Source organism: Equus caballus, chromosome 18 (genome assembly GCF_041296265.1).
Source record: "Equus caballus isolate H_3958 breed thoroughbred chromosome 18, TB-T2T, whole genome shotgun sequence".
Classification (NCBI taxonomy): Eukaryota; Metazoa; Chordata; class Mammalia; order Perissodactyla; family Equidae; genus Equus; species Equus caballus.
This window is the reverse complement of record NC_091701.1, coordinates 77,925,498-77,950,930: the sequence shown is the minus strand read 5'-3', so window position 1 is coordinate 77,950,930 and position 25,433 is coordinate 77,925,498. Positions and strand designations below refer to the sequence as shown.

General features: G+C 38.6%; 1 protein-coding gene and 4 non-coding genes across 11 annotated transcripts in view; all 5 read right to left on the bottom strand.

Annotated features, from left to right (window-relative positions):
- Positions 1-24,765, bottom strand: part of NOP58 (NOP58 ribonucleoprotein) — a 29,626-nt gene extending 4,861 nt beyond the window's left edge. Inside the window, exons 1-14 of one of the 7 annotated variants that reach the window (XM_070241624.1) lie at positions 23,995-24,274; positions 17,802-17,878; positions 14,636-14,688; positions 14,325-14,443; positions 11,162-11,254; positions 10,846-10,967; positions 8,696-8,832; positions 6,688-6,752; positions 5,635-5,769; positions 4,735-4,880; positions 3,463-3,589; positions 1,887-2,050; positions 899-1,033; positions 389-450 (exon numbers count right to left, since the gene is read on the bottom strand). In XM_070241624.1, coding sequence (XP_070097725.1) covers positions 389-450; positions 899-1,033; positions 1,887-2,050; positions 3,463-3,589; positions 4,735-4,880; positions 5,635-5,769; positions 6,688-6,752; positions 8,696-8,832; positions 10,846-10,953 — 1,079 coding nt within the window. In that variant the 5' untranslated portion in view covers positions 10,954-10,967; positions 11,162-11,254; positions 14,325-14,443; ... (1 more) ...; positions 17,802-17,878; positions 23,995-24,274. Of the gene's footprint in view, positions 1-388; positions 451-898; positions 1,034-1,886; positions 2,051-3,462; positions 3,590-4,734; positions 4,881-5,634; positions 5,770-6,687; positions 6,753-8,695; positions 8,833-10,845; positions 10,968-11,161; positions 14,504-14,635; positions 14,689-17,801; positions 17,879-23,994 lie in introns of all 7 variants that reach the window. The other 6 variants (XM_070241625.1, XM_070241626.1, XM_023622412.2 and 3 more) reach the window with 6 other exon arrangements.
- On the bottom strand, positions 3,218-3,301 carry LOC111768959 (small nucleolar RNA SNORD11). The gene has a single exon (XR_002801638.1). It is a non-coding gene; the product is annotated as a small nucleolar RNA SNORD11 (small nucleolar RNA).
- On the bottom strand, positions 4,589-4,674 carry LOC111768960 (small nucleolar RNA SNORD11B). Its single transcript, XR_002801639.1, has one exon. It is a non-coding gene; the product is annotated as a small nucleolar RNA SNORD11B (small nucleolar RNA).
- LOC111768957 (small nucleolar RNA SNORD70) lies at positions 14,463-14,547 on the bottom strand. The gene has a single exon (XR_002801636.1). It is a non-coding gene; the product is annotated as a small nucleolar RNA SNORD70 (small nucleolar RNA).
- LOC111768956 (small nucleolar RNA SNORD70) lies at positions 15,236-15,324 on the bottom strand. Its single transcript, XR_002801635.1, has one exon. It is a non-coding gene; the product is annotated as a small nucleolar RNA SNORD70 (small nucleolar RNA).
- Positions 24,766-25,433: the final 668 nt, after the last annotated feature.

The following is a 25,433-nucleotide window of genomic DNA, read 5'->3' as shown; positions in this document are numbered from 1 at the left end:
TTTAGACTTCAGTCTTTTGACTCTTTTTTAAAAAATACGTTTCATTGTGGATTAACTCTGAATGGACCTTCTTTTTGATAAATGGTATACTATACAGGAGCTATGAATGACAAATATTCAAATATCAATATCTGAAAATGATTAAGTTAACTATCAGGAAAGAAAAAACCTGCCAAAAGAAGTATACTATGTATACTTATTACAACAATGTGAGAATATACACATATGATTAAAAACCAGAATGTGACTACAAAGAATTGTAAATTGGAAAGAAAAAAATTAGGGGATATTGAGGTGCTTAAGTTTATAATAAAACAACTGCTGTCAACAGTCAACCTTATTTAAATAAGCAGAGACTGTTCATCCACCCTCCCCTAAATGTACTTACCTTTTATGTTCATATTTTTCTGCTTTTGCTAATGCCTTTCCTGTTCCACTTATTTTCCTTATCTAAGGAAAGAAAAAATTATCAATAATTTTCTAAGGCATAATCTCTTTATAACATATCCTCTAGTATATCAATTCTTTTTTTTTTTTTCAAGATTTTCTTCTTTTAAAAAAATTTCTTCTTCTCCTCAAAGCCCCCAGTACATAGTTGTATATTTTGGTTGTGGATCCTTCTAGTCGTGGCATGTGGGATGCCACCTCAGCACGGCCTGATGAGCAGTGCTAGGTCTGCGTCCAGGATCCGAAGTGGCGAAACCCTGGGCTGCCCCCTATCAATTCCTGATAAATTATAAGGCAAACTGTTAATAGCCAGCACAAAAAGAATTTATTAGACAACTAAAATGTATCAAAATAGAACTGTTTGGAGGTGGAATTAATAAGTACATAAACTAGTCAGTTTATTAACTTTTGACAGCTAACACTTCTGCAAAAGGCAGGATGTGGTTCTTACCCCTCTATCTTCCAGGGTCCTCAACCTGGCCTCTAATTTGGCTCTGTTCTCAACTCCCATCGCAGAACTGGAATCTTCACCAAAAGCATCATACCTGATAGCCAAAACGGTTTTGGCAGCCAGCATTCGAGAAATCTAACAGAGAATCCGAAGTTAGAGGCATCCAAACTATATTCCAAGTTGACATGTAAAAATCTTGTTAATTAATTCACAAGAAAACTACAAAAAATCATCAACTCTACCACTCATGCTAGGATTTTTTAAAATCAGGAATTACCGAAGTTTCATGAATCATACAACTGGAGCTTCCTATCCTGTATTGGAATCTTTGCTATGATCTAATGGCTAACTGGTTACACACGACCACCATCATTTTGGTGAGTTAAGAGATATTCTAGTAGCTCATGTCTCAAACAATCTCAAATTGTTCTTTTAATGTCTTTAGTTTCTACTCAGTAACATTAGTTCTACACAAGGTCATCCAACAAAAGTGTAGCCCTTTTTCAAGCTAATTAAGATTTTATTTTACTGAACCCTTTATTTCTCCTATTGCTGCTTTGAATTTTATAAAATTTCAGTTTCTGTTAAAGTACGTATCCTACGAAAAAGCTCAAAAGAACTTAATCTGTTTGAGCCTGTTCCCTCACCTGTAGGGTTATTACAAGAATTCCCTGAAGCCCCATCAAGTGTTCAGCACAGTGCATGTGCTATTATTTTTATAACACACACATGTTGATGTGCAACTTACCCCACCCCTCACCAACAAGTGGATTCTAGAAAAATACAGAGGGAAAGAAAATGGCTTTAACAGGACCAATAACACTTTAACTTTTCTTTCAGTGTACAAAAGTGCTTTTTATTTAAAGAATTCACCATTCTCTATTTAATGAGAAAGAGGAAAAGATTTATTGCATACTATGGAGTAGGAGGAATATGGGTGGCTCGGAGAAAAAAGAAAAACGCCCACCTCAGGAAAACTGTAACTCACCTTCCCTTTGTGTTTGGGACTTGTCTGGCCTACAAGTGAAGCATGATAAATGAGCCCATATTTAGGAGTGTCTCGTCTAGACTTGAGGGCTCTGAAGAGTGCCTTTTCTGCTCCAAGAATCTGAACTGTAGATGCTGCATGCTTGGCCAAATTCAAAAGAGAACCTTCAAAAGAAAAGAAGTAGTTTCAACAGGAACGCACTTCCAAGTATTTGAACGTCCAACGTGGTAAACACAAGACCTATGCAGGCTCAGCATTAGAGCCGCGACACAGGGTTCCACAGTCCAGGACGCCCTACAAGTCCTGACGCCTCCGCATTTGAGCTCCGTCTCTCAGCACCGCAGGCAGAGAGGTCTGCGATCAACGTCAACGACAAACTGAAGGTTAAGCTGATTAGTTCAATTTTACTTAGTCACCCAGGAAGGTATTATCATTCTGCATTCCACTAGAATACCATGGGAGAAATACAAACATATGTATTCATACACCCTCCAATCTTGCCCCTATTTTTCTGAGATTCTGGACTTCAAATATTCTACTTTAGCTATGAAAAAACATACAAATAAAAGGAAAATTACTGGGATATCTTGGTTCTAGAACTGTGTGATAAATTTCTCACGTTTTATTTACTGCTGTTGTTTAAGATGCGAACGAGGAGATATGCTTACAATAATCAGATACCAGAAGGCGCTGCTTTGCTAGATGCGCTGTGCAGATTTTCTGTCAGAAAACACCCCCAACGTTAACACAGTCACTCAACCACCAGACACGTTTAAAACCAACAAACACACACTTCTGTTAATCCTTGCACTTCTTATTGTTGCGAGTTTAACTAAACCTATGAAATTTTGGATGTGGACAACAAAATCAGCCCAGACTATCCCGACCTTGTAGCTGAGGGTATCTGAATGCCACTTATTTGTCTGATCAACAATACAGCTAATGGAGCTATGAACACTTCGATAGATGATAACAATGCCTCCAATAAAACAACGATCTAGTACTTCACTGCATTTGCAAGTATTCAATTACACAGCATTTTTGGTAGTATACTGTCTTTATAATATCACCATACATACATTAAGTTTGATTATCACTTATTCAAAATATTTTTGGATGTCAAATATATATATATTTTTCAAACATATTAAAATAGCACTTCCAATAGTGACAGATCCTTGATCAAGGGTTTATATAATCTGTTGTGATTTCTTAAAACTATTCAAGTTTTAATCTGATGAGTTTTTAATATAAAATATTAACTGACTTCATCCTCCTGCATTCATCTGATTATTCTAATTAACCGTTATAACCTGAAAATGGACCGCCAAGTGTCTCAGAAGAGGTAGTGACTAAAGATGCCTTCATTATCCAAAAGGAAATCGGGCATATAAACAGAAATCATCATTGAACACTTGGTCCTTAGTCCTCACCCACACACCTTCTACCTCTATTTATTACTATTATTTAAAATTTCTTTAATAGCTGTAGTTTAAAGATTAAAATAAAAAAATGCTAACTAGAAAACAACTCAACTTTAAATAGCCACGTTTACAAGTTAAACTAAAATCATCACCTGCATGAGCAATAAGCCGTGCTCCAACTAGCTCCCCAACCATCACTGTAACATTGGGTGCAATGGCCATCATTCGATTTTGTAGATATTCATAGAGCTGGGTTCTATACTCTGAGATTTCAATCACCTAGTATAAGAAACAAAATGAATAGGTCATAAATGACTCAAGAGTAAACAGTCTAAAATTCACATGTCTAAAACATGCAGTCCTAAATGATCACACAGCAGCTGTGCAAACCTGGGAAAATTAGCCACTCCAGACCTCAGCTTCCTATAAAGGAGCTGTGTTGAACATTTTATTAGATACTGTAGGTAAACAATCTAATACACTGCCTAAAAATGTCAGTCAATGTTACTGTTATTTTAAAAAATCCCAAGGGCTAGACATTTGTGTCATCCTGATTCTTGTATAGCTATCCCCAAATGAGGGAAAAAAGTTCACTACAGGCTATAAACACAAAAGTTAGAATGAGTTGGGCCCAGCCACATGGCTGAGTGGTTAAGTTTGCGCACCCTGCTTCAGTGGCCCGGGGTTTCGCCAGTTCAGATCCTGGGCACGGCCAAGGCACTGCTCATCAGGCCATGTTGAGGCGGGGTCCCACATGCCACAACTAGAATATACAACTAGGTACTAGGGGGATTTGGGGGGAAAAAAGCAAAAAAGATTGGTAGCAGTTGTTAGCTCACATGCCAATCTTAAAAAAATAAACAGTGGCCAGCCTGGTGGCGCAGGGGTTAAGTGTGTACGCTCTGCTTCTTGGTGGCCCAGGGTTCGCAGGTTCAGATCCCGGGTGCGGACATGGCACTGATTGGGACACCATGCTGTGGTAGGCGTCCCACATATCAAGTAGAGGAAGATGGGCACGGATGTCAGCTCAGGGTCAGGCTTCCTCAGCAAAAAGAGGACTGGCAGTAGTTAGCTCAGGGCTAATCTTCCTCAAATAAATAAATAAATAAATAATAAAAATAAACAAACAACTCGAGCTATACTTCTCTGCTTTCTTAATGGATTTATAATTCATTATTCAGACAATGCTATATTGTCTGAATACAAATAATACAATACAAATAAATTAGACAGGACTCAACTTCATTTTAGTATATACTTCCCACACTACGTAAATCAAGATGGCATCAGATGAGGTAGTGACTGAACACCTTCATGTTTGTTTATCAGGTGAACAATAAGTTGAAAAATCATCACTGCCATCAGAAAGTCACTGTTACAGAGCTGGTACCATCACAACTAGTTTCTCTATGTGGATAGTCTACCTGAGTGCAGAGATGCAGAATGTTGCAAATATCTTCTTCTGAAACCTCTGTCCCCATTGATATCTCTGCAGCCGCTTTCACTTCTGCTTCCACTTCTTCCGGCAGTAATTCAGAAAGTTTGGCCGTGGCATAATTCTTCCTATCGCCTATGGAATGTTTGCAGAGGATGAGGGAGAATCACTCTTCAATAAATTAATAAAATCCACCAAACAGTCAAAAGAAAAAGTAGAGATAAGCCAATGAAAAGGGTGCCTAAACAAAACAAAAAGCAAACAAGTTTGACCTAGTAATAATTTTCCTTATGTCAAGGCTTGATTTTAGAGATTAAAATCTCTCCCCACCACCTCCCTCCAAAAATACAAATTATAGATTTAGAATAAAAACAATATACTCCATGAAATAGGGCTAATATTGTGATAGACAATTGATAGCTAAGGTTATATTCTTGGACTGGTAATACGGTAATATAATATGAGCCAGGTAACTCATATTTACCAACACTCTTCAGGTTCTAAATAATATATCTGTACTATTAGTATAGGAGATAATACTAACAGTATAGACAGCAATACCACTTTTAGAATTGATTATTATTAATATATTTCAGGATATCCCCCCAGGTTTACAGTTGCCCCATTAATGGCACATTCACTATGAGAAACATTCACCATAAGAAACATCCACCATAAGAAGTCATTTTAAGAAACACCAAATTAGAAAACCATTTCTCTGTTGTATAGGCCATAATATCAGAGCTAATTTTGTTTCTGATATCTAACAGACATTAATATTGCTACACTCTCAAAACATACATAAGTTTCAAAACACTCCGGGAAGTGTGAGAAAAAAGTCACTCTAATGTTTTAGGATGCAAATGCCTTAAAGGATATAGCCACTCACCAACTTTCTGTAAACACTTGCAGTATGTCAAATTATCTGAAATAATTTTTCCTAATTCAGGGAAGTGCCAGCCATACCATTCTCTACACCGCATAATGTAGTTGTTTAGTTCTTTATCCAAGTCATCTAATAAGGCTGCAATAGATTAAAATGAAAAAGAAAACAGGAACTTAAAAGGGTTAATTGTGCCAAAATCAAAATTTACCATTTTAACCATTTTCAAGTGTACTGAGTGGCATCAAGTACATTCACAATGTTGTGCAACCATCACCACTATCCATCTGCAGACCTCTTTCAACATCCCATATAGAGACTCTGTACCCATTAAATAACCCCCCATCCCCACCTCCCCCAGCCCCGGTAACCTCTTCTACTTTCTGTCTCTAGATTTGCCTTCTCTACGTACCTCATAAGTGGAATCACACACTATTTGTCTTTTTGTGTGTGGCTTATTTCACTTAGCATAATGTTTAAAAAATTCATCCATGTTGTAGCATGTATTAGAACTTAATTCCTTTTTAAGGACGAGTTACATTCCACCATATGTACATACCACATTTTGTTTATCCATTCGATACTGGGTATTTGGGTTGTTTCCACCCTTTGGCTATTGTGAATAATGCTACTATGAACACAGATACGTAAGTATCTGTTTGAGTATTGCTTTCAATTCTTTTGAGTCTTTATCTAGAAATGCAATTGTTGTTTAAAGAGAAGTTTAAAACTGAAAATTGTTTATAGTCTTTGCTGTTTCCAAAAACCACTTAATGGGAGAATGACCTATTATAAAGGTAGGTGTAAAAAAAGGCAAAACACAACACAATATGGATCCTATTTATGGTCTTATTTTTCACGGAAAAAGTCAAATGAACTGGTTTATATTAATAGTATAAGGCACATTATCCCCAACAAGTCAAGTTATGGGTACTTTTTCCTTTTTCTATTCTGCATTTTCCAACTTATTTACTTTTTACTTATTAAAAGTTCTAACTGATCTTTCTCTTCCTAACAGATAGCAGGAAAAAGCATGACCCTCATGTGTAATATACTTACAAATTGCCTGAACAATCATTGTGTCCACTTTATCAGCACTAAATTTCAATCTGTATCGGGACAAGCTAGAGGGAAAGGAGAAAAATTAACAATTACTAAGACAGCAACTAGGAAAAGCATTTAATTAACATCTTAAAACTTTTTTTGGGGCTGGCCCAGTTGCCGAGTGGTTAAGATTGCACACTCCTCTTCAGCGGCCCAGGGTTTCACAGGGTCAGATCGTGGGCGTGGACATGGCACCACTCATCAAGCCATGCTGTGGTAGCGCCCCACATGGAAAAGTAGAGGAAGATCAGCAACAGATGTTAGCTCAGGGCCAATCTTCCTCACCAAAAAAAAAAAAAAAAAAAAAAAACCAAACTTTTTTTTACCCAAATCCTTCTCCTTGGAGCTACACTGTTTTCTTTTTATTTTTCTACATAGGAAAATCAGTTGAACAATACAATATGCAAGACCAGAAAATACACATTTAAAAAGAAAATAATTTATCTGTCCTGCTATAAAATTTCTGTAATATGAATTAATATATGAACAAGAAATGGGATCATACAGTATAGCGTAATTCATACTGGTCCATAAGACTTCTGCAGCATATTAATGCCTTACACTAGCAGGTAAGAAAAGGTGCAGTAATGTAACCCCTGAAAATAGCAAGCCATGGAGGAACAATATTGTATATTAACAGTTTCTTTATTTTGGCACTATAGCCACATATCGCTTAATAACGGGGATACATTCTAAGAAACACGTCGTTAGGCAATTTCATTGTTTGTGCAAAGATCAGAGAGTCTACTGACACAAACCTAGATGGGATAGCCTCCTATGCACCTAGGCTGTATGGTATTAATCTTATGGAACCACTGTCGCATATGAGGTCCATCATTGCCTGAAACATCATGTGACCCACGAGTGTATTAACATTGTGGGCCTGATAATTCTTTGTTGTAGGGTGGTATTTCGTGCATTGCAGGATATTTAGCAATATCCCTGGCCTCTACCCATTATATGTTAGTAGCAGACCCCACTTCCAGTTGCGACAACCAAAAATGTCTCTAGACTTCCAAACGTCCTCTAAGGAATATCTGATTGCGCTCGACTGAGAACCACAACTGTGCTCAACATCAATTAACCACGTTTGCATCTTGACTCAGTTTAGCCATTTGTTGTCTCTTAGAAATGATTCCAAAGTTCTTCCTGACTTTTGTGCATTTTGATCATCTCTATAACTCAGTAGCTTTAACTCTTTCATCAATCTACGCTCAGTTTTTTTGTTGTTCAAAAGTACAGACCTTTCTACTGTAGTATTTCTGTAACATAAATTTAACAAGTCTTTTTAACTATGTTAATATTTTGGGGGGTTATTGTGTTTGACAGTTCTCTGGTTACAGGGTTGCATAAGTTTTGAGTAATCTGCCCTTAATCTGTTTTTTCTTCATAAACCTTGTTACTTCAGTGTAATTTCACAGAATGCCAAACTTTTCAGGAATATGGTATAGCAGAAATGTCTGTTCTAATGGACCACTGGTTAAACACGATAGGTTAATGTGCTTCTCTTTGCCTTATTATTATAAAAACTCAATAAAATTCAGAGTAAAGCAAGCAACACAGGCACACACAGACACAGCAGAAGGGTAGACTATATCATATGAGAAAATTTTGGGAGAGGGCAAGTAAATGGAGGAGTAGCAAATGATTTAGCAGAGATAAAAGAAAAAAGAACCCCAAGAATTGTGGGACCCAAGACTAGAGGGGTGGACAATGTCTATGATGACGGTTAGAGTCCAGACAGCGGAGCCAGACTGCCTGGGTTCAAATCCTGGCTTCATCTTTACCAGCTGTACTGACTTTGGGCATCCGTTTCTTCACCTGAAAAATGCGGAGACTACTACCACCTCCCTCATAAGGTTGCTGTGAGGGTTAAATTAGTATTTGTAACATGCTTTCAACAGCACTGTACAATTGTTTATTAAATAAAAATAAGCCGACTTTATTCTCCAGTAAATCTCACCTGTGTGCCAATCCAAGACACATAGCTGCCATTTCGCGTGGTTCTACCCCAGGGATTAATCCATCCATCTGTGAACGGATTCCTCTCATAAGTTCATTAACGACAGGACTATGGATACAACTGAGATTTAGCTTTTCCTACAAGAACAAGAGCATTGGTATTAAATAAAGAAATAAAAGTTTTCCTGAAATCATTTAAATGTTAAAATAGCACTGATTTAAATATATACATCTCTTAGTTTCATAAAAAGCAGTTTCTAGCGTGTTTGTGGGAAAAACACTTGAATACTTGTGGAAGTCAAAATTGATAGAAGCTTCCTGGAAGGGTGCTTGGCTCCATGCATCAAAAGCCATAAAAAGATGAATACAACTTAACCTAGCAGCTTTGTTCTTTTTATTGGTTTGAGGGATCATTTACACCCATACGTTATTTAGCTTCTTTTTAAGATTATAAAATTAACACATAGACAGATTTTAATCAATAGTACTATAGACAAGGGAACCGAATGAGAAGCACAAGTTGTGAGCTTTGGACCGTTTTCCCTAAAGATAAGTAACTTTTAGCATCCCTTATGTACTTCCAAATATATACACATGTGTACACACATACACAAATCTTGATAAATACAGCTTAAAATTTACACATCCCACACAACACGATAAATTGTTCTGCACACCTTCACACAAATATACACAGTTCTAAGTTCACCAAATGCAAATAATGTCAAGCGTGCAAACTGTATATATTGTATCATATGTTTAAAAAACAAATATTTAGTATGTATACAAGTGATATACAGTGGAAGGTTTTGTGTGTGTGTGTGTGAGGAAGATTGGCCCTGTGCTAACATTTTTGTCAGTCTTCCTCTATCTTATATGTGGGCTGCTGCCTCAGCATGGTTCGATGAGCAGTGTGTAGTTCTGCACCTGGGATCTGAACCCACAAACCCCAGCCCTCTGAAGCAGAGTGCACGAACTTAACCGTTATGCCACTGGGCTGGATCCCAGCGTAAGTTTTTCAACTAGACAAATTGAAAGGAAAAAATTAAAGATATCCCATAATCCCACCATTCAGCAATTTGTTCTTCTGCATGCCTTTCTGTGTATATGTTTACTATGCTAAAACTTAATGTTTTTAAAAGGAAAGTATAAACTAAGACTTGTGGGGACTTCAAAGGATGAAGATAGAGATTGACATCATGACAGAAAACTTCATTAACTGACAGTAATTAGAAATAATCTATTTAGGGGCCGGCCCTGTGGTCGAGTGGTTAAGATTGCACACTCCGCTTCAGCGGCCCAGGGTTTCACAGGTTCAAATCCTGGGCGCGGACACGGCACCGCTCATCAAGGCATGCTGAGGCAGGGTCCCACATGCCACAACTAGAAGGACCCACAACTCAAAATACATAACCATGTACCGGGGGCCTTTGGGGAGAAAAAGGAAAAGTAAAATCTTTAAAAAATAATAATAATAATTAAAAAAAAGAAATAATCTATTTAAGTGAAATTCTTAAATTCACAATCCTAGCTTTAAAAACCCTCAAAATCTCTTCAGCACTTTCCTACCTACCAAGACCTACAACATAATGAAACCTTTACTTCAAGAATCAGAGGTATGTTCATGAACATAATTAACCTGGCACTATAATATCTACTGTAACTACTAAAGATCAAACTATCACACTGGCTCTCCAACTGCTCTGCTTTTCACGTCTGGGAGCTTACTTCTCCAGGCTTTCTTTCCACTTTCATGTTATATTTAATCTCTAGCAACTCTACCCCCTACTAAAGTTTTCTAATAAACATATACACTAAAAAAGAAATATCATGACCCTAATCATGAAAAAAAGAGTGGGTAAACAAAAACATGGTGGGTATACATACAGTGTTAACAGATTATCTCTGGGTAGCAGGGTGAAAGCTAATTTTTATAATTTTGAGGTGTATTTGTATTTTCTATAATGAATAGGCACTGCTCATACACGCTTAGTGCTGATAATCATATTGGAAATCAATTATGAGGTAGCCTAGGGAAAAAAGATCAAGTATGAGACCTTATGACAAAGAACTCACTACAAAGGCTACACTCTGTCGTCACTGTGTGTAATGAGCTCCGCTTAGCAGGCATGAGAGAAAACCATACTTTACCTTTATGACCCCTCCTAGTTTAGCATCAGCTACAGCCAGGGGTTCATGGGCTTCTTTTACTATTTTCTTCAGAACCTTCTTCAGCTGCTTATTGATTTTGCCCTCCATCAGAGCTGTGAACGCTTTTCAGGAAAAAGAAAAAGAGAAGAGACAACTCTCAAATTTTTAACTCTAAGAGATGAAGATTTTATTTAAACTTTAAAAATAAAGCAAAATAAACACTTCCTCTCAAAGTGCTGCACTTAACATTACTTCTGAAATGAAATTATAAAGATAAAAATGTTTTGCAAGTTCACATTTCATCATCTCATCTGACCTTCCCACCCTCAGTTCTGCTCCAGAATCAGGAATTAAACTGGAACCAGCATTCCTTTCCCCACGTCACACGAATCTTCTCTGGAACTCAGAGCTAGAATCATAAAATGTTAGAAACAATCCATTTTGGAACGACAAATAGATCCACTCTCCTATGTTATTACTGACTGGCCTGATGCTCTGGATTGTGAAATACCCCAGAATCCGTCAAGACTCTGGTAAAAACGAGTGTATTCATTTTGAAGATTCTTCTGCAGCATAAGCACGTCTGAGTGGAGGCCTTATCTTTCTTTGCTAATCCCTGATCTAGATGTGGTGTCAGGCCTCTGCTTGTAAACTGCAGTGATGGAGAAGTTACTTGTGAAGGCAGCCCACCTGATTTTGGGACTGCTTTCATTTCTGGCGAGTTCTCTATCTGCCGCTTTATAACTCTCACCCTTCCTTAGACCTCCACTTAGATATTCGGGGCCCCTATGGCCTCACACCTCTTCTGATACTTGTCTGGGTTTTGGCTGAGTTTAAAGTATGTTTGGCAGGAAAGAAGTCTGCACAATTTCTAAGGCCAGGTAGTCTGTGCTTAATCAGCCAAGGATCTGTTCTTCCCTCCTGACCAACGTCTCCACCCATCTGGATCACGAGTCCACTTCAGCTGTCATCTGGGAAGAGGAAAGGTAAGGACAAAACCTATTTGGTGACTACACAGCTCTTACAGAGGTGTCTACACTCCAAGAAGCTAAGATTCAAGCTACTTTTGTTGGGTTTTAACCTTTTACATATTGTACAACACTGACTCCTTATAATCTACTTTTCTCATAAGAGTTGTATTTTTTGCTTACAAGTTTTTAATCTTTTATAATTAAAAAATTTTATTCAACTTCCTGCTTCTAGTTTTCAACCTTCCATATCTACTTTTATACTTTAACCTAGTGTTCTCCTTTATTTAAAATTTCTTGAAAGTAAAAATTTCTACTCTAGACCTATTCTAACATTTATAAGCACTTATCTTCCCTTTGTCAAAAGCTTGCTGATTACTCTTCCTAATGTGCATTTTCCGAGACTGCGTAGAGACACAGTGGCCGGGAGAGAGAAAGCTGAGTCTTCCCTCTACTGCTCTTTCCTACCGGCCACGCCCAACATCCCCTAGCAGTCTTCCCACTTCATCCAAACACAGGCTGGCCCCAAATTTTACTGTGGCTATTTACAAGTCTCGCAACTTGAAAATCTGACCAAGAATAAAAATAAACCTATCCATGCAAATGGGATATTTAAACTTCTGGGATGACTATAAATCCTTGACATCGCACCCCATCAGACTCTTTCTTAGGCTACAGGGTTTTAAATGCATACTCTGACATCTACAACCATTTAGTTTTGATTTTGTCACGTCAAAACTGCCTTATAACAGGGAGTAGGAAGTTAATTCTCAGGAAGGACTCTGCTCTCTCAATAAGGTGATGTTCAACTTCCGGTAAAAATAGATGGGAAAAGGCACTGTAGAGGTTTCTATGAGCAGATTCCAGACAGAGCTCACTACTTTCATTCATTTACCCCCAAATATTTATGCACCAGAATCTAGGGATTTGACAGTGAAACAACACTGTCTCGGCCCCCAGGGAACTTATATTGAGGGAGGTGTGTGTGTCAGGGGTTGACTTTAAATTTTCACCTGTCTGGCATTTTCCCCACTTATCTTAGATTATTTTAAAGAACACCAAAAGCTGACTAGGGAAATGAGATGCCTCTCAAGCTTCAGTTCATCATCTGTAAAATAATGATAATATTATCTACCTTATAGGATTGTTTCAAGGATTAAATAATTTTGAAGTGATGAGTGCAAAATCTGACAATCTCATGTAACGAATTATTAGCTATCAAGAGTAAAAACCTGTTTTATGTTTGGGTAGAGGTTGGATCTGCCTATTTAATAGTTTAATGAGGACTGGTCAGAAACACCCCCACAAGATTAGAGGTTATATGCAAAAAGGAATTCAAGAGGCCACTCGGGATTGGGGATGCAGCACTTTACAACTGCGGGAGGAGCTGTTCAAATCAGTCTGCGTGAGTGACGCCCCCCGGCAAGGTGGAGAATAGCTAACACAATCTTGCTTGGGATTTTGCCAAAATTCTACCCACATTTAATTTTAAAGCTGTGATGAACAGAATTATCTTAAAAAAAATCTCCAGGCAAAAACTACCATAGTTGCTTTATTGCTCTATTAGGTTCTAATTACTGATGTATTGATGAAGCAGCCTTAAAACTATCTTTAAAATTAAAAATCTAGCCCCACTGTTGGGTCTTCCCTCTGTTTACCCTTCTGCCAAGGTTGAAGTGGCTCAATAATATTCCAGCATATTTATTTATTCATGAGGAAGACTGTTGCTGAGCTTATATCGGTGCCAATCTTCCTCTTCTTTCTATGTGGGATGCCACCACAGCATGGGTTGATGAGCAGTGTGTAGGTCCACGCCTGGGATCGAATCTGCAAACCCCAGCCCACTCAAAGTGGAGCATGTGAACTTAACCACTACGCCCCTGGGCCGACCCCTATTCCAGCATATTTAGTTAGATTCCTAATTTTCACAAGACAACTATACCCTTCTCCTGTGGCTGATGAACAAAATTATTTGGGTCTGTCAAATCCTTGCCTAATTTTAAGCCATATTCGTCCTCATGGTCCTTCATTTTCAAATTATTTAAGCCGAGTAGTTGGCTGATTTGAAATACAGAATTTAAGCAATTGAAAAATTCATGATTAGAGTTTTACATCTGGTTTTCTTGTTTTCCCTAACATTAAAAAAACCTTATAAGACCAAGTGCCTACAGAAGCCAAGCCTAGTTAATAAACCCTATTACTATGTCTGTTGTCCCATCACAAGGACTAGTGGAAGGATATATGAGCCATTCATTCTTCTCAAGTGCTAAACATCATGCCCCCTTTAGATAAACAAGTCTTACGCCTCTCTATAGGTTTCTTATTAGAACACACACACACCAAAAAACCTCTACGAGTTCTCCTAAAACTTTTCATTAACATTGTGCTTTTTCAAACTAAAAACGTACCCCGGAGAGCTGCTTTCTTATTCTTTCAACTGTGAATCCTGGCTATTCTCAACTTTACTCTTGGATTAAAATGATTAGAGCGCTGTGTACTTGACCACATTACCTTGGTCCCTTGTAGAACAGCTTTTACTGAATTGTGCTTCAGCATTATGCTGTTGGTTTCCACAGGGAGATCAACTTAACCACTTCTCACCTCTCATCACATGGGGGGAAAAATCAGCCCTATGGTGAAAAAAGCTAACTCAATGTTGTCTCAGTGGTAGTGACGAATGACTTAGATCACTTAAAATCAGTTCCAAAAAGAATGCATCATTGACAACATTGAATAAGGTTAACTCAGGAAACTGAAGCAATCTTTTAATAAGGACAACAAATTGCCAAAATTAAAAACAAAAGGCTAGTCTTTGACTTTACCTGCTAATGCTTCTGCTGTATCCTGAAATTTCTCAAAATGTTTTAGCTTTACTCTAGAGGGAAAAAACAAAACAAAACAAAAAACATGTTATGGGGGCACAGTGATTCTGAAAAGCCACATATTTAGGAAAGAGGTGCTGGACTGTTTCCAAATCATACTCCAATAAAAGAAACTCTCCTGTCATTGGGTACCAGGGTGCAAAGTTAGACATTCTTCATAAAGTGACCAGTTTCTCCAAATGCTAGGCTAGTAATGCCTGGACTATTACACAGGTTACAGGCTTTGAAGGAAACAGAACAGCAAAGAGGTCTGCTACCACATGTAAACCACAAGGAAGACGCTGAAGCTTCCATATAAGCTCTGCTGCTTAAAAGTGGACACAGATGCCTTTTACTATACAGCATAGAAGAGGCCTAAGAAAAGGTATAAGGGTCCCTCTTCAGTCAGGAATCTCATGACATTGATTTGTCCATCCAGTACAAATGCCATAAAAACAGCTTATTGTCAGACCTGATTCCCGTCACCCTTCCTTTACTCCCCCACCCCAACACTACGTGCAGGGTTACATCATTCTGTCTCAAACAGATAGATACAGTTAATTCATCGTTGTCTCAGTGGTAGTGACGAATATTTGAGTTAGATCACTTAGATTCAGTTCCAACAAGAATACATCATTGACAACAATGAATCAGGTTAACTCAGCCAACTGAAGCACAAAGCCTCTTAAAAGGGAGAACTAATTTTCTGTCGTGTCTAAAATAGTGTTATCTTAAGCAAGGTTTTCTTACCTGATCAGAGAACACCCTGGGGGGTCCCTTAAATATGCAATTAATACAAAGATTTAAGGAAAAAAGAGTAATTTCATCTTATTGCATCTTACCTCACCCCCATTTCCATTCGTCTGAAGTGGCATTTGTTCGTACCTTTCTATACTTACATAAATACACGTATAGATCTATAAAAACACTGCAAAATGGGATCACATTATACAAATTACCTGAAGCACGGTTTTCTCGGTATATCATGGACCCCTCTCCAGGTCAACAAGAGATCTATAGGTATATTACAACTTATTCAACAATTCCACTACTGATGGACATTTAAGTTGTTTCAAATTTTGGGTCTGTGCCACTACAAATGCTGAAACTCTGTATTTTCTCTAACTGTTTAGTATCTATGACATTTTTTTGGGTTCAACACTCTTTAGAAGCTTGGAAGTAGTTTCCTTCTATTCTTATGAGTTTTTTTTAGCACTAGCAGATGAAATATCAAATGCCCTTTGGCATCCAAGGACACCATTCAAATCCACATGTATTAAGAAATAAATCAGGAGCCAGCCCTGATGTCCCAGTAGTTAAAGCTCAGCATGCTCCACTTTGGCAGCATGGGTTTGGTTCTCAGGCATGGAACTATACCACTTGTCTGTCAGCAGCCATGCTGTGGTGGCTGCTCACATAGAAGAACCAGAAGGACTTACAACCAGAAAATATAACTATGTACTGGGGCTTTGGGGAGGGGGAAAAAAGAGAGAGAGAGAGGGGAAAATTGGCAATAGGTGATAGCTCAGAGGGAATCTTTCCCAGCAAAAAAAAAAAAAGAAAAGAAGACGAAAAAGAAGAAGAAGAGATAAGTCAGGTCCTTTCCTAGGACCACACTCATCAAATGGGCTATTTCACAAGGTGATTCACAGAAGGTAAAAACAGCCATTTTGACTCGACCTTAAGGAAAAGCCAACTCTCTCTCCTACCAGGTATTCCTTAAGCAAGACATCAAAGGTATACTTCAGGGGCTGCCCCGTGGCCGAGTGGTTAAGTTTGCGCGCTCTGCTTTGGTGGTCCAGGGTTTCGCCAATTCAAATCCTGGGTGCGGACATGGCACTACTCATCAGGCCGTGCTGGGGTGGCAACCCACATGCCACAATCAGAATGACCCACAACTAAAAAAATACATACACAACTATGTACCGGGGGGCTTCGGGAGAAGAAGGAAAAATAAAATCTTAAAAAAAAAAAAAGGTATACGTTAGGGGCCGGCCGCGTGGCTGAGTGGTTAAGTTCATGCGTTCTGCTTCGGCAGCCCAGGGTTTCGCTGGTTCGGATCCTGGGCGTGGACATGACACCACTTGTCAGGCCACGTTGAGGCAGCGTCCCACACACCACAACTAAGATATACCACTATGTACTGGGGGGATTTGGGGAGAAAAAGCAGGGGAAAAAAAAGATATTAAAAAAAAAAAAGGGGGGGGGCTGGCCCCATGGCCGAGTGGTTAAGTTCGCTCGCTCTGCTGCAGGCGGCCCAGTGTTTCGTTGGTTCGAATCCTGGGCGCGGACATGGCACTGCTCATCAAACCATGCTGAGGCAGCGTCCCGCATGCCACAACTAGAAGGACCCACAATGAAGAATATACAACTATGTACTGGGGGGCTTTGGGGAGAAAAAGGAAAAAATAAAATCTTTAAAAAAAAAAAAAAGCATGCTTTATTTTCTCGTTCAGAGATCGTGATGAACTCAAGTATACCTTTCCAGGATTTACTATCTAGTTATTTTATTATTCCAGATGGAGCTAGGACATAGAAGTCATAAAGAATAAATAAACTATGAATTAAGTTCAAAAACATTTGAATACCACAGGGGCCAGCCTGCTGGCACAGTGGTTAAGTTCGCATGTACCGCTTCAGTGGCCCGGGGTTCACCTGTTCGGATGCAGGTGTGGACCTAGGCACCACCTGTCAACCCATGCTGTGGCGGGCATCCCACATATAAAGCAGAGTAAGATAAGCATGGATGTTAGCTCAGGGCTAATCTTCCTCAAAAAACAAAAAATATTTCAATACCACAAACTCACAGAAACTAAAAGTTAAATCAATCAGCAACGCATTCTTTTGATAATTATTACTTTTAACAGAAATTTACTTCAAGTATCTTACAAAATAGTAATTTTGGGGTACTATCTCAACTAGTCTGCAACTAATACAAATTAGTTGAGATGGCCTATGCTCCAAATAAAGAATGTAATAATTAGGCCATTACCAATATTATTCCTGATATAGATTTCAAAACAAAAAGTTATGAATATAACATTATATGAGTCAGGAGGGGAAAAAACGTAAAAACAAAAACACCCTGAATGTTAACTGCTAAATTCTTAGTTTCAAGATGACTTACATTTTATTTGCTTTCTCCGGAGTTTCAAATTCTTTCCACAAACTATCAACCTCTTGAAGTTTCTTCTCATTCAAAACCTGTAATAAACATTTAAATAATTTTCTTTAAATTGCACCACTTAGGCATACATAATTATGCTTTTCAAGTACAACTGTACAAGCAAAATGAGGGTGGTGGAAGCTATTTTCTTCTCTGAAATAAACCAGTTTTCTTACTCAGCATAATTTTTGGGTCAAATTAATCGCTCAAGTAGCCCATGTAATAAGTAGATGGGATTCAGGTCTCGCTGGGGCCTTTGTTGAGAACCGTTTACTTTGAAGGAGTCCCTACCTCACAAAGCAGGTCATCACGCTTCTCAAAGCAAAACATCAAGGCTCTACTTACGTCCTTTGTATAGAATAAATTTTGTTATTTCCTGCTAAGATCATCCTAACCTAAGAGTATTACGGATTTCTCTAAAACTAAGATACCATCAATTGCAAGGCACATCCTGATGTAAGAAATTTTAAAATTCAAAGGGAAAAAAGGTGCACTTTTAATCTAGGAAGCACAATCATTAACATTTAGTTTATTCTTCAAGACTTTTTCACTGTCTATGCGACATTTTATTTAGGCAGACTTTTAGGAATCATTTAACATACCATGGATATAATCCTGGGTTTTAACAACCTAGAACTGTATTGTATGAACATACCACCATTTATGCCCTCATTGATAAATATTTATGTTATTTCTAAATTTTTCTTATTATCCTTCAGAAAACATTTTTGGAGCTTTACAAGTTATATTTCTATTGGACAAACTACTGGAAGCGGAGTTAACAGATCATATGGAAATGCATTATTTTACGTTTACAGATGTTACCAAAATGCCTTTAAGAGATTTTATGAGTTTCACTGAAATCAAGAGTGAATAAAAGTTCTTATTTCCTGGGGCTGGCCCAGTGGTGCAGTGGTTAAGTGTGCACGTTCTGCTTCGGTGGCCCAGGGTTCGCCAGTTCGGATCCTGGGTGCGGACACGTCACCGCTTGGCAAGCTGTGCTGTGGTAGGCGTCCCACGTATAAAGTAGAGGAAGATGGGAACGGGTGTTAGCTCAGGGCCAGTCTTCCTCAGCAAAAAGAGGAAGATTGGCAGCCGGTGTTAGCTCAGGGCTAATCCTCAAAAAAAAAAAAGTTCTTATGTCCCTACACCCTCACCAATATTCTGTGATGTCAACTACTCTACTCTAAGATAGAGTGGGATCAATCCTAAAATGCATTTTGCCCCGTATTTAACAACCTTGAAACTGAGATGTCTTACAATTGATGGCAGTTCAATTAGCAGTGTAAAATGAGGATGTACTAAATTAGGTGAAATATAGTATGTTTAGATATTATGCATGTATATTTATGGAAAAAAATAAGCTGATACATTAAAAATTATACTTTACTGATAACATGTCATCAAATCTATAATGTCACAGAATATTTACACAGTCACTTATTACCCAGTTATAGTCTAGTATATATTTTTGTGATAAAATATGAAGAAATATGCTATTGCAAGTTGCACAGTACCTTTAATTTCTTTCAGATGAGTACGGCAAGATGATTTTAAGAATGATTTGTTGTGTTGTTTAAATTTAATCCCATACACAGGTGAATTAGATGTATTTACAGGACTTGAAAAGTTGGTCAAAGTAAATCAAACTGGAAAAACTTAGCCATCAGAGTAATGGAGCACTAAATGGCTGTAAAGCATAGTGTTTGTACTGAAAAATTACAAGCTACTAACAGTTCTGTTTTGCATACCATGAAAATTTTAGAATTGAGACATTCCACCAAATCTCATGAATGCACTAAAACATTAATTCAAAGTTACTGTTTGTTAAAGGAATTTCACAGAATAGTCTTGACTTTTGGAAATAGTTTGTTCAGAGAATGCAGCTCACCATACCTAAGTCGACTGAGTGTTCAGAAGATATGTACAAAACGGGATATGACTCACGAGTAAAATTCACATTTTTTCTAGTTGAAAAGCAAGCATTTTTGAAGATAACAATTGGGTAACAAAATTGTCATTAAGAGATATTATCAGTATTCTTAAAGTCAAAGTAACAAAGAAAATGTAATGAAATCATGTTGATTCATGACCACTCAGAGGTCACTAAAGACTGTTACGGCAAACAAAATCTTGGATAATACATGTTCCCAATCATCCTACAACATACTGAAGAGAATATTACTAATAAAGGCAATCTGAACAAAATAAAACTAGAGATAATTGCTATATTTTCTCTTACACATTTCCCCCAAATTTTCAATCATTCATTTTCAGATAGAGAAATCTGAAACATACATACACAAAATCCATTTTAAGTTTTATCATTTTGTATTAAGATGGAATAATTTCCACTTCCAAGAAGAAACAGTGTATAAGCTAGTTACCACTAAAACCTTCAGCACTGCTATTACATTATTTGCTTGTTTTAAAACTAGTCTTTTTTTTTCTTCTTCCTCCTTCTTCTTCTCTCCAAAGCCCCCAGTACATAGTCGTATATTCTAGTTGCAGGTCCTTCTGGTTGTGCTGTGTGGGACGCCACCTCAACATGGCCTGATGAGTGGTGCTAGGTCCGCACCCAGAATCTGAACCGGTGACACCCTAGGCTGCTGAAGCAGAGTGCACGAATTTAACCACTAGGCCACAGGCTGGCCCCTAAAACGAATCTTTGTATTTAACAGACATAAAGCTTATATTTTTATAATCTTCATACTTACAGATGAAATTAAATGTTTAGGATTTGCTTCAAACAATGTAGTGGAACAGGGGAAGAGGGGAGAGGACACAAAACAGCCCTGTCAAAGCTGAGTGATGGAGTACATGAAGTTCACTGTAATCTTCTACTTGTCTGCTTGAAATTTTTCACAATAAAAAATAAACACAAATGCACTCCACCATATGCCAGATCTACCTAGAGCACCCTCCTCGATTCCAGACAGGCATGAGTCTATAAATAGGACAGGGCACACTATACCAAAAGGTATCTTCTCCAATTTTCACTTTTTTATTGGTTATTTTGGGATTTTCTCTATTTTATTTAAACATTTGATGCTAACTTTTTAAGGTTTACTTCACAGACAAAAATGGGTAATACTCTTTTATGAAACTTGTTAGAGTCATATAGGATTACCTGAATAGTTTCAAATGCAAATTATTCAAAAAGGAAGAAACGGATACACGCAACATGGAGCAGCTTCAAAAAGCATGCTAATCGAAAAAAGCCAGATTAAAAAAACTATAACATTACTTCATTTACATAAAACTTCTAGAAAAGACAAAATTATGCAGAAAGTGGCTGCCTAGAGCTGGGACTGACTTGCAAATGGGCACAAGCTAACTCTGGGATGAAGTATTCTAAAACTGGATCGCAGAGGTGCTTGTAAAACTATAAATTTCACCATAAAACATATCGAACTGCACATTTACAACACGTGAGTTAGACAGTATGTAAGTTATTCCTAATAAAGCTGGAAAAAATATATTGCTCAGTAGTCATGTTATCTACAAACCTTGGTATACACATAAAAAATCTCTTCCTCAAGGCTTTGAGAAAACAAAAGAGCACACAGTACTACGCTACACAGCTGCACCGTACAATGTGACTGCCAAAATTTAAATGAACTAAAATTAAAAATTCATTTCCACAGCTTTACTAGACACATTTCAAGTGTTAAACAGCTATCTGGCTAGTGGCTACCACATTGGGCAGCACAGCTACAAAAGATCTGAGGATGAGAAAGACTAAAGGATGTCCTTAGTCTTATTCAGTATGCCATGTGACATAAGGGACACAGGTTGAGTTTTTGCAACATTCTAGAAATAACAGTAATAGTTCTTTTACGTATTGTCTTTGCGTTCATATATAACCTTGTGAACAAGCAATAATTTTCCAAAGGTATTTAATTCCTTTTGAATCACTCTATATATGGATATGCATGTATCAGGTCATGATATAAAATGTACTCACTGTTAACTGAAGTCAAAAAACTGAAAAAACTTCTTAAAGCATTATCATTAAAGTACAAATTTTATGCAACCAATATAATTTTATACTACAACATTTTGAAAGATTATGGGAGGGGGCTAATAACCTTGTACTGTATATCTACTTATTTTTTATTTTTTATTTTTTTTTAATTTTTTTAATTTTATTTTTTTTTATTAATGTTATGATAGATTACAACCTTGTGAGATTTCAGTTGTACATTTTTGTTAGTCATGTTGTGGGTGTATATCCACTTTTTAATACGCATTTCACATACCATAATATTCACCCTTTTAAAGTGTACAACTTACTTTTTAGTATATTTTCACAAAATTGTGTAACCATCACTAATTCCAGAACATTTTGTATGTCTATTTTATTCACAAAGAATCAATAACTAATATTAATCTCAAATACTTATAAATGAATCACTATTTCAATGCATTCACGCCTTTAGTTATTTCTCTAATATTAGATCACATACACCACAATTTCAGAGCAACTTGCAGATAAATAACATTAAAAGCTACAACAGAATACGCAAGACTTATTTTTATGGAGAATATTCTTCCTTAATAGAAATCAATAATTCATCAAGAGACACAGAGTTGAATATTTTACGACCCAGGTCTATAAACCATACAATTGCTAAGCCAATTCCTTCCCACCATCAGAGGCAACCCGTGGATTGTGCAGTCGCCCCACTCCCTCAGCATCCAGTTCAGGACAGCATACACAATATCAATTGTGTTGTATTGTGAATATATCTGTGAGTTGATCTGTGAATTTATCCAGAGACACTGATGCAAAATATGACAGACCATGTTGGCTAAGAGAATTTGGGGGCATGTGCAAAACTACTTAAGAAATTAGAAAAGACTGCAAAAAAGCTGGGGGAAAGTAACAGAGACACGTTCCTGGGCTCGAAAGCCCTTAAAATTGCTAATACTGCAGTCACAGACAACTTCAATGAGAGGAAAACAAGCAAAGTCAGCTTTTGGTTTTAGTTATTTTATTGCTTTTCTTAAAAATAACAAGTATTTAAAGTAACAAGTGCAAACAGAAGAATACTTTCAAATGTCAGAAGAAAAACTTGGAGAATAAAATGAAAAAAGCTCCACCAAATCAACATTTTGGTACATACCCTACCAGACTTTCTGCACTCATAACACATACATAGTTTTTTGATTCACAACTAGAATCATACCATACATACTTTAGCTAGCATTTTTTTGCCTTACCAGCACATACAGGAAAAACCTGCTGTTGGGCGCTGTATTGGTAGAGCTCAGAGGAGCGCCTGGCACGTGGACGGCACTCAATTTACCTCATTCTTCCTGACATCTCAACAGCATCTCCCTACACGAATGTCCCATTATTCAATCATTTCCGTGCTGACAAACTTGTAAGTGAACTTCAAACTTTCCCTGTTACAACCACCAAATCTCAACTTGATTATCACCAGCCCAGATTTCTCCCCAGGCCTCAAATTTGAAATGACAATCGCCATTTCCACGTCTAAGACGCTCCAAGCTTCACACAGCCCCAAAGGATCTCTTTAGTAACCCCGCTCCTGCCACCGAACCCCAACAACCTTGTTTCTTCTCTCTTCTCTCCCATCACGCACCCACCTTCTTAAACCAAAAATCCATTCTTCAATCCATCGGCCAAACTCTTCAGTTCTACCTTCAAAACTTCTCCCGATATTTGTTTCCCTCCATTACCAACCTTAACCCAAGCAATTCCATCTTGTCTAGATTAATGCAAAATATCTTTTCTTCGTTTCTTCCCCCCGGAATCTATTCTCTACATAGCAAAGCAACTTGATTAAAAGACATAATTACACCAGGTCATTCCTCTGCTTAAAACCTTTCACTCACTCCTCAAAACACTCAAAATAAAATGCGGACCTACCATACCCTGTACAATCCTAACGCGGCTCCTGTCCACCTCTCTAACCCCGCCAAACGCTCTCACACGGAACCAGCGGGGCCACGTGTTCACCGAGACACGCGCCTCCCGGGCCGAGAGCTCTCCCTTCCTCTCAGGGCAGGGGACAGGAAAGGCACCCAGGCGACCCTGAGCAGCGTCGTGCTCTCCTTGGGTCTTTCCCCCTCCTCGCCCGCCCAACACCCGCCTTCCCCTCCGACCGCTCAGCCTCCCACCTACCTTAAAGATGGCGTAGCCCACGGACGTTTCAAACAGCACCAGCATGCTGAGGCCGGGTCAGGGCGCTGCGCGGCCCGCCGCGAGCTCTAACACCAAGGAAACAAGGCCAAATGTGCGGCCCGCACAGGCCCACCAGGCCGCGGCCGGCCAGCCACGAACGCCTGCGCCTTCCTGCAAATAATGAGACCACGCTGCCCGAAGGTTCCACACCACACGGCAGGCAGAACGCGCGAACGCGCTTCTTCTCCAAGGCGTCTGGATATGACGTCACTTCCGACACATGACGGACCGCCGAGCGAGCAGTCGCTTCCGGTTGGTTCCCGCCGCTGCGGGGGGGGGGGGGGGGGGGGCGGGGCACGAAAATATCGCGGGGTTTCTTAGGGAACGAAACGAGGTTTTAGGTGGCTAGGCTGCACCGAGGTCTGACGGGAAAAACTTGGCTTTTTATTACTATTTTGTTGAAGTCCCACATATGATATATTTTACCTTGAGAGAAGTGCGGAGCTGTCTCGTCTGTTTGCCTCGGGCATCCGGAATGGAATTCGGGAAATGGCTGCCGCTAGACTTTGCTCCTTGGACAGCCCTGCCTTGCAGTGAAGTGCTGAGTGACACGATGGCTGTCACTGTACAGCGAGCGCTCCTGGCCCTTCTCTCCTCTCTGGCCAAACTGGTTTTTAGCACAGCTGTCTTTCAGATATGAGTAGGCCTCTCCCATGTTTACTGCCGTGACTCTAGGGCTTGCGTTTAGACTTTAGGTCCTTGTCTTGGTGTAATTTGCTTTTCTGGGAACTTTCAGTCTCAGTGACAGATTTATAACCTCAATTATTCCACAAGTCTGGCTTCCAATAGGAGTAAAATCTCCTTCCTTACTTCCCAAGCCCTATATGCAGATTACCTGTAAATATTAAGTTGCAACCCGCCGAAAGTTGTGGAACACTGAGTAATTTGATTTTCTCAAGCAGTTCTGCAACCTGGGATCAAGAGGAATGAAAACCCTGGACTGAATACCAGAAAAGATGGAAGTGGGGAAAAGTCGAAGGATGGGGGAATCCAGGGAACAGACAAGAGCATGGTAGATTATAGTCATAGGAGGCAGTGCGGTCAGGTTCGCAAGAGAAACCAAAATGGCCGGGGGTGGGGCGGGGGTGAATGAAGCGGAAGCGCTGTGTTTATAGTGTTATATTACTTAATATTTTTTTGTCTAGTCTCCTTAACGGAAGTGCCGTCTGCTAGAGAGTGCAATCTGTATCTTACACATAATTGTATCCTACTAATATTAGCAAAAGATGTCCTTTTGGACATTACCATTTGTATAATCAGCCCAGTGATGCGTTAGTCAGGGGTTCAGAGCTGACTCTGATTTTGGATTTGGCTCTCGTCCAAATACAGTAATTGTCTAAAATTCCCTGTTGCAAGAGAAAAGTAAGTGATTCAATTCT